This window comes from Nanorana parkeri, unplaced genomic scaffold, assembly GCF_000935625.1.
Source record: "Nanorana parkeri isolate BGI_ZX_2015 unplaced genomic scaffold, ASM93562v1 scaffold48, whole genome shotgun sequence".
NCBI lineage: Eukaryota > Metazoa > Chordata > Amphibia > Anura > Dicroglossidae > Nanorana > Nanorana parkeri.
The window spans coordinates 474,477-484,078 of record NW_017306316.1 but is presented as its reverse complement, the minus strand read 5'-3'; the positions used below and the strand labels follow the sequence as shown (position 1 = coordinate 484,078).

General features: G+C 42.0%; 1 protein-coding gene and 1 long non-coding RNA gene across 2 annotated transcripts in view; both read right to left on the bottom strand.

The window, feature by feature from the left end:
• Positions 1 to 1,659: 1,659 nt before the first annotated feature.
• LOC108801841 lies at positions 1,660 to 5,004 on the bottom strand. The gene is made up of 2 exons (XR_001942173.1): positions 4,969 to 5,004; positions 1,660 to 1,982 (listed from the first exon to the last, which is right to left on the bottom strand). It is a non-coding gene; the product is annotated as an uncharacterized LOC108801841 (long non-coding RNA).
• An 801-nt stretch (positions 5,005 to 5,805) lies between these two features.
• Positions 5,806 to 9,602, bottom strand: part of PITPNA (phosphatidylinositol transfer protein alpha) — a 66,374-nt gene continuing 62,577 nt past the window's right edge. The window contains exons 10-11 of the mRNA XM_018573541.1: positions 6,200 to 6,322; positions 5,806 to 5,820 (exon numbers count right to left, since the gene is read on the bottom strand). Of these exons, the coding sequence (XP_018429043.1) occupies positions 5,806 to 5,820; positions 6,200 to 6,322 (138 nt within the window). The remainder of the gene's footprint in view (positions 5,821 to 6,199; positions 6,323 to 9,602) is intronic.

The window sequence follows — 9,602 nt, the reverse complement described above, 5'->3', positions numbered from 1 at the left end:
AAACTGATGGGGCCCTGGACCGGTATAGAAGGGCTGACTCTACCCCCTATCAGTGGCCCTCTGTCTGGCAGATGTGATCTGGTTTAATATGGTTAGTTTTATTACAATCACTGTCATTCTGTATGGAGTGGAACACCTAGCCTTTGCTTCATAATTCCAACAGCCATCGCACAAGCTAGAAAAAAAGTGCAAAAATCACTGCTCCAGCATTTTAGGCTGAAAGATATAGAACAGGAGGTATGCTGACTGTGCTACTTTGTCAAACATCTTTAATCACAATTCATAGCTGACAAAAAATTCACAACCGTTAAAAAACAAAAAGAAACTCACTAGTAGATCAAGGAGTGGTTGTTACATTTTTCTTTTACAAATAACTTTATAGATCTATTAAAATAGGCATATTTTGTTTTCCTTCCATACAATTCTTATTTTTGAACAATTCTGCATTATACACAGTCTAAAACATTTACCTACATGTTAAGAATGCAATTATGACATGATCAAAGTCTTAAAAGGTGGTAGATCTAGTTGACGGGAAGGATGGACGGACAGATGAAAAATGTGTGAATGGAAATGGAGCTAGGATGTGGATTATTGCACAACTGCTGGTTGATAAACAGTATACTCTTTTTACATTTAATGATGCACTTTAATAAACCATAACTGTCAACAAACTGTGACACTACATTGCTGATCTAAATTCCCAGCATGCTCTTCAAGACTTTTTGGGGTCTTATTTCAATGTTTTTCTTGTGTGTTGAGGTTCCCATCTTAAAAATCTGAAAAAACGGCAGTCTTTAAAAAAAGAGTAAGTTATACAAAGAGGTAATGTAAGGGTGTCCCCAACACCGACCAATTATGGCTAGCTTTCATTTTCCAACCCAAAAAAAGCTGACCGGCTGCTGCAGGCAAACAGACTTTTCCTTTTTTTTATGCAGCTTCAACAATATCTTTTCCATACAGATACTAACAGCCCAGAACACTCATGTGGGATAATTTCCAATGGAACTGAAAACAACAGCAACATACAGTAACCAGTGGTAATGAGGACTTACATTCCATCAGTATAGATCTGTGAGAACAATGAAAGTTGATTGCTTGCAATAGGTAACTGCACTTTGCCAGGGAAGGCTGAATCCATAATACTGAGTAGCCAGTGCATCTAAAATGACAGATGCTGCCAAATTTGTTAAACTTTTTATATTGATTTCAACTTAAGAGTATGCTTCAGCCACCCACATTTGATAGGATGCTTCCAAAATTCTATATGAATGCATCCATCCCTGTGCTTTGCCTTATTAAATAAGCCCCATGGAGTCATTGTAGATCATGATGGGTAGTTTAGTTAAACAGTTGGAGAGCCTCAGATTGTCAAACAATTACAATGTAGGAATGGTATTTGGAATTATCTTGGAAGTTTCGAAGTGAAGGCAATCACTACATTTCCAAAGACAAAAAACCCCCAAACATAATTGTGCTATGAAGCCCTTTAACGTCAAATAGAGCTATCCTGCTTAAATAAAAGTGATGAATGTACATTGGGATTGTGGCTTTGTTATTGTACCCCTTTACTTCAACAAAATAGGACCAATGAAAGCAATTTATATGTCTCAAGAAAGTAAAACATAATTATGTATTTCACAAATTATCGCAAGACACTTTCTTTCCTAAAAGTGACATTTAAATTAATTGGGAGCTCAATGGGAAACTCTGGAACAATGAAAATAGAAGGACGGGGGGCTTTGTTAATACAATATATACATGATGCACCTGAGGAGTGAGCTCCTTCATCACACAGGTGTGAGAATCTTAGCACTTGCTTGTTATAAGACTACTAGCTCACAATATTAAGGGGTGCCTAGAGTAAGCTACAATGGGGATTCAAATCGTCTGCAAAAACAGGTAGTGGAGCTTGATCCAGAAGTGAGCTATCCATCAGGACCGAAGCACTGAGGCCTCCCGTTTATCGCTTAAGTCCAAAACTGAAAGAAAAACACAATGTATTAGATAACAAAAAAGGTTTAACATGTTATTCTTTTATTGTTGCACTGCAAACATTCACTATACAGTATCACTTAAAGAGCACCTAGACTTTCGGAATTCTGTGAAGGCCGATTGTAGGGGGACGAAGGAAATGTAACAGAGTTTTCCAAATATTGTTTTAGTGTATTAGGGTCCGTTTTGATGGGCTTTTGTTTGTGTCAGATGGGATATGCGTTCCCATACAAGTCTATGGGAATGCCAAACCTGCTTGAAGCAGGTCAAATGCAGGTTAAATCTACCTGCCAATTAATTCTGAATGATCTCAAAAGTGTCTTAAACTAATGTCAAACTGATGCCAACGACACCAGCCCAAAGCCCGTTAACATGGGCCATTAGACACAGGCCTTAATGAGTATGCCAGCTTGCCTGTTCAAGGATAGTCCACCCCTGGACCTTCCTTATACTCGCACTCACAGTGCTGCATCATCTGAAAATACTTGTCGCTTCCGGGTATGGGGGAGCTTACAGTGATGCAGTTGTCTCACACCATCCAACTTGAAGGTCTGACTCTCAAAGGAATGAAGAATGGGAAAGGCGAGTATAAGTGGGTTGGGGGTTGACTAGCAAGTTGCTTTAAACTGGAGCAACAAGCAAAATTAAAAATGACATATGTAATGCAGTCTGTCACTGTAACGGATTTCTTACCTGTTGATCCTGCTAACAGATCTGTTTTTTCCCCAACTTCCATTAACAACCCAGGCCCCCCGCAAAAAAACAAATTTGGTTTCTATAACTTCTTAGACATTTCAGCTGGACTTTAAATCTAATTAAAATGAAATGCCTATGGAAGACTGCCCTACCAACATGGTAACATGCTGTGCGACTTCACTGCAGAATGAACAGTGTTGTCATCCGTCAGGTCACATCCAACTTTATTAAACCAAGATATTGCACGCTGAAGCCCTACCTAGGGCCACGCCTCTTTAAGGTTGCACCCAATATGGGCTTCATCACAAAGGTCAAGCATTTCCACATGGTGACAAGACTGTCTACATGGTGAAACACTGCTATGGTGTCTTGAACACGAACAGTTTTATTTTTATTTTATAACAGGAAGTAGAAAAAAAAAAAAAACATATCTACTGGCGGGATCAAAGGGCAATAAAATTATGTTACAGAGGGGATAGTATCACTTACTATCATGTCCCCAGAACAGTAAGTGAGGGCAACCTGTCCAATAGGAGCACAGTGAGCAATAGGCACCTGACAGAGGATCTACAGTGGCTTGCAAAAGTATTCACCTCCTTGGCATTTTTCCTATTTTGTTACATTATCACCTGGAATTAAAATTGATTTTTGGGGGGTTTGTAACATTTGATTTACACAACATGCCTACCACTTTGAAGATGCAAAATATTTTTTATTGTGATACAAACAAGAAATAATAATTACAGCTGCAAGTCTCTTGGGGTACTCCCACTGGCGGAACTACCAGGGTCGCAGCAGTCGCAACGACCGGGCCCTGGCGTTACGCCACTTGGGGGGGGTCCCCTGTAAAATCAATGGCACGGGTGAGGGGGGCAGCCAGATTTTTCAACGTGAAGTGCTTCTGGAACAGGAAGCTGGTCTGGGCTGAGTCTGAGCTGTCCTTCTAGGGCTGGCTGGAGAGCTAGGTGCCACTGGTCCAGGGCCTGAGTGCTGAGAGATGCCTGGGTCAGAAGATCCGAGACACCCCAGGGGCTTCATCATCACAGCATTGAGTCAGTGGGGACTTTATCACAGCACTGGGGGGCTTCCTCACAGCAGTGTGGGAGTCATGGGGGGGGGGGGGGCATCACAGCATTGGGGGAGTCATGGTGGGGATTAATCACAGCTAGGAGGTGAAGCCAGGCTAGGGAAAAATCGGAAAGAAAGAGGAAATTGTTTTTTTAAACACTTAAATAACAATAATTTCCCCCCAGCAGCAATAATACATTAATTATTATTGCTGCTAGGAATGGTCAGGTAGGCTGTACGGGGTCCCATGATTTCTACTGGCATCCCTGCGTCCCGTGACCACACACACATGCACTACCCCAGTAACAGCCAAGGCGCCAATTTTTTTTTGAAGTGGGGTGGGGGGGCATTCATGGTTTCTTGCACCAGGGCCCTGAAGTTTCTACTTACGCCTCTGGGTACGTCTCTACATGTTAATTCTAAAGGTACCGTATTTTGCGTTCCATAAGACACACAGGACCATAGGACGCAGCGTGGTCCGGTGCACCTTATGGAGCACTTGACAGTGCGTACCTTCTGTCACAGAAGCTGCAGTTAGTGACCGCTGAGACAGGTGGCGCTGTGATTCTGAGTGATCTGACTAGATCACTCGTATTAAATGAGCAGTGGCTCCTACTGTACATTTAGCTCTGCTTTAGCAGGGCTAAATGTACATAAAGCTACTCGCCCGGCATAAAGCTACTCGTCGGGATTTGCTCCATAAGACGCAGGCACATTTCCCCCCTCATCTTATGGAGCGAAAAATACGGTAATTTGTTACACCACATTTTATGTAGGAGCTTCATAGCAAAGGGGGTGAGTGTACATACGCACGCACCACTTTTCCTTTTTTTATTTCTTAAAACAAGTTATTTTCTTGATTTCCCCTCACCATTTTGGACTATTTTGTGTATGTCCATCACATGCAATCCAAATTAAAATCCATTTTAATTTCAGGTGGTAATGCAACAAAATAGGAAAAATGCCAAGGGGGAGTGAATATTTTTGCAAGCCCCTGTATCCCCCTTTCCACTTAAATTCCATTTTAATTCCCACATTCAAACATCTTTGCCTTGGTAATGCGACTGGTCAAACTGAACGTGTTTTTTCTAAACTAACAAAACAGCAGCCCAACTTTGTACAAGCCATAGATATATTTTAAGATGTAAAACATGCACACAAACTACCTATTTAGTCCAAAGCCTCCAAAAATATATTCAGATTACTCACTGAACTCAATACATTGGTGCTAATCATCCGCTGCTCAGAAAATTACATAAATCTTGTCTTATAACTTCCATCAGCGTATTTCTCTATCTCGGGTCATTATTTTGGAGTAATATTAGAGCAAACTTACACTTAGTGATATTAAAGCCTATTTTTTTTAATTAAGAAGACCCTCCTTTGCTGGAGGCTGTTGCTCTTTTTCTTCAAAAGTTTCTAATTCCCCGCAGCGCTCTTCCCCCCCCACCCCCTGCACGGGTGCCACCAACGTTCTAGTGGAGGCACCCGTGTGCGATGTTTCCGCAGTGGCTGTTTGCGTCCATAGACACACACACAGCCCTGTGGCAGCCCACGCCCCTTCCCTCTTTGATTGATGGCAGAAGGAGCCTATGGGCTCCTGTGCCATCAGTATCCTCCCTCCGCAACCCGGAAGTTCGGAGAACGGATGATCGCTTCGGACCGGCGGCGTGGAAGAGCGGTAAGTGTGGAGGGGACTGGGGTAGAAAAAAAGGTGCTGGTCCGTTTTTACCCTAATGCATTAAGGTAAAAAACGCCAAGACCTTAACACGACTATTATATATGTTTTAGTTAGCACGATTCAATGCGGCAAAGCCATCTTGGTGGAACAATAGGGCTCTGCTTTCTTTTCTCAAAAACAAGCTGCCCCTGACGACTATTGCGGTAATATTTAAGAAGCAACATGAACACAAATTCCCAGAATGAATGAAGTAGGAGGTAAGATCCTGCACTGCTGTCTTTTCTCCAGCACAGAGAACAGTGAAAAAGTAGTGACAACACCCTCCATACAATACTACCAGACTAGCATTCACAGGCAGCAGTGCCTCACATGATCTCACGCTGCAGAGATACAGCAATGAGGCTATACACACAGTGGAGCCTAGGCAAAGAAAGCGCAGCTATTTTTTAGGACATTGCTTAGGCACAATTAACATTTCTAGATTTTCCCTAAAAAGATAAACAGGCTATTTTTTTAAAATAACTCAAAGTGAATGTAAACGCCAACAATTACCTTCTCATATTTGCTCCCTTTTGGTCTGCTAAATATACAATTCAAAGGGCTTTGTTATATCTTATCTACAAGGAGAGCAGCCTAGGGTGACAACACTGCTCTACCATAGACACCACCCTCAGTGGGTGAGCACATGAGAAATCCAGAGAACAGACTCCATAGGCTTTAAAATGCGAGTCATACGATCACTGATAAGCCGATACAAACCTCATCAAGCTCTTTCTTTGTTTCCTCCTCCATCCTGCGAATGTCATCCATTGTTAGCTCAACCCACTTGTCAAGCCAGCAGAAAAGCTGTCGATGGAAGTTTGTAAACAGCCGCCTTTCTTGCTGGTAATGATAAGAAACATTAAAAGACATCAGCAGAAATAAATCAGAAATCACAAAAACTAAGCCTAGATCAAAAACACATCTCTGCTATAAAGCAGCTGGAGTTGTGCAATAAAGGCCGTCAGCAATTAGGCAAATAATAATCACTTCAACTTTTGTGGCATGAAAGTATCCTGTAATGACATGGAGATCAGCAGTATTTTTTTTATTGTTTATTTAATATTTAATAATAAACAGGCTTTGCTTTTGATTTTTGATTCAATAGAATATTTGAATAAAAAGACAAATAAAAATGGCCTTGACAAAATGAAGACACCCTAATATTGGTTTGCACAACCTTTAGAGGCAACCACTGCAAGCAAGCCATTTCTGGAACCCTCAATGAGACTTTTGCCCCTCCCAACGGGTAGTTTGGTCCACTCTTCTTGAGTAAACTTCAGCGGTCTCAGGTTTGAAGGGTGCCTTCTCCAGACTGCATGTTTCAGCTCTTTGCTTAGATGTTTATTACTATTTAGATCAGGGCTCAATAGAAGGCGACTTCAGAATAGTCCAATGTTTTCTTTGTGTTTTGGGTCATTATCGTGTTGGAGGACCTGTGACCAAGGCAGAGCTTTCGGACACTGGGCAGTACATTTTGCTCCAGAATTCCTTGAGTCTTTAAATTTCATTGCACCCTGTACAAATGCAAGGCACCCCATGCCAGTTGCAGCAAAGTAACCCCAAACCATGATCAAATCTCCTCCATGCTTCACAGTAAGTATAGTGTTCTTTCCTTTAAAAGCTTGATGTTTTCATCTGTGAACCAAGAGCTGGTGTGACTTGCTAGAAAGCTCCAGTTTTGTCTCATCTGGCCAAAGGGCATTCTGCCAGAGGAATAGTGGCTTTTTAATGCATTTTTAGAAAATTACAGTCTGGCTCTTTTATGTTTTTGTTTTTTTTAAATAAATTCTTTATGTAACATTTCCTGGTTTTTCATCCTCCCAGTTTTCTTGCTTTGAGGTCAAAAAGCGACAGATGGTGCGATCGGACTCTGATTGTCCTAGACCTTGTAGTTCAGCTTGTATGTCTTTCCTTGGCTCTTTGTCTTCCATTCACACTATCCTTCTGTTTAATCTGGGGTTGATTTTCCTCTTGGAGACGCATCCAGGGAGGTTGGCTACACTCCCATAGAGCTCAAACTTTTTAATAACATTTGCAACTGTAGTCACAGGAACATCAAACTGCTTGGAGATAAACTTCTAGCCTGTACCTCTGAGATGCTGGTCTATCATTTACTTTCTTACCACCGCTCTCCTTAGGTTTCTCTGGTCCATGTTCAGTGTGGTGAACACAAAGATACCAAAAACAGCAGAATGACAAATAGGCTGACTGACTGATTCCAAGATTGAAGGCATGTATGATACTAATTCCAGAAAACTTATTTTAAGTTATCACTTTGATCCAATTATGTATAATCTTCTCTAGTGGTACCAACAGATCTGTGCAGGTCTTTTTAAAATATCTTTGCAGAATAAGCAATTTCTTTTTACACTTTCTTTTCATTTCATCACTTTTCAGGGGGAATGATGCATTGTTTCAATGAGCTGCAAGGGTACCAACAAATGTATCCACGTCTGTATGTCAGCGCCGTATGGTCGATAAACAAGTCCGTATATTTCAGATTTCTATTTTCGTTACAATGGCTGTAATTTACTGACCGGCTGAGAATGACATTAATGTACAGGAGGGCCAATGGGTTTAATACAAAGATGAGATTGTTTTGAAAAAACATATTTCTAGGCTAAAAATTATGTATGCATGCAAACTAACAAAAATATCCAAATTAAATAGGCAACACATTCAAAACTGATACAACCAATTAGTTCAGAGTTAAAAGGAGAACTACCGTGTTTCCCCGAAAATAAGACAGTGTCTTATTTTTTTTTTTGCACGAAATAAGACACTAGGTCTTATTTTTGGGGGATGTCTTACCTGGCTGCAGCTGTGCTCTGCCGTCCAGGGAGCCACAAACAGGTGGGCGGGCATGCGTGCGGCCAGGGGGGCGTGTCTGGCAGGGGGGCGGGAGGGAGCTGCCTCTCCGCTCGGAACTAAGGAGACGAGGGGGCGGGCATGCGTGCTGCTGGAGGGGGGGCGTGTCGGGTAGGGGGCGGGAGGGAGCTGCCTCTCCGCTCTGATGTCGTCATCCAGAGAGCAACAGCGTGCGGGTAGGTGGACGGGCGAGGGGGCGGGAGGGAGCTGCGGCCGGTCTTCACAGCTACCCCGGAAGTAAGATCTAGCGCTATCTTCGGGGATGTCTGTAATATAAGACCTACCCCGAACTAGGTCTTATTTTCGGGGTAGGTCTTATATTACAGACATCCCCGAAGATAGCGCTAGGTCTTATTTTCGGGGGATGTCTTACTTTCGGGGAAACACGGTATGAGGCGAGTGATTTTCGCTCATCCTCATAGTTAGAGCCGATGTGTGACAATGAAACTGTCACACGTCGGCTCTATTGATCGGGAAGTGAGCGAACACATACCACCAATCCGCTCATCTCCCTGCAGAGATCGGTGACTGTCAGGAACAGACGGGGGAGGGGCGAGCACAGCAATACCCCATAGTTCTCTTTTAACCACTTGAAGAACGCGGTGTTTCACCCCCTTCCTGGCCAGGCCATTTTTCAGTGTTCAGCGCTGCGGTACTTTGGCTGACGTTTATTCCGTCATGCAACGCTGTACTGAAATGAATTTTATACCATTTTTTGGGGACAGATAGAGCTTTCTTTTGGTGGTATTTAATCATCGCTGGGGTTTTTATTTTTTACTATATAACAAAAAAAGTACCCTAAATTTTGTAAAAAAAACATGTTTCCCTAAAAAATGTTATGAAACATTTATTTTCACCCCAATTTTTTGGTACAATATAAAAGACGGGGTCACGTCGGGTAAATAGACACTAAATATGTCAACCTTTAAAATTGCGCACGCCCGCGAATTTGTAGAAAACGACCGCAACCAAATTTGGCCATAGGCGACACTTTAAACGTTTTTACCGCTCATCAGTTTAGTGTTATCAGTGATTGATGGCCCTAAAATTATTGCTCTCACTCCGACGTTCGCGGCGATATGCAGGCGCAATTGTCGTTTTCGTACATAGGCGCACCCAACGCATGTTTGCATGTGTATGTGGGGGGGCGGGGGACTTTAAAACATTTTTTATGTAATTTTTTTAATTATTATTTGTGAATATTTTTTTTAGCTTATTTATTTTTTTTAATGCTGTCATATGGTTTTTTTTT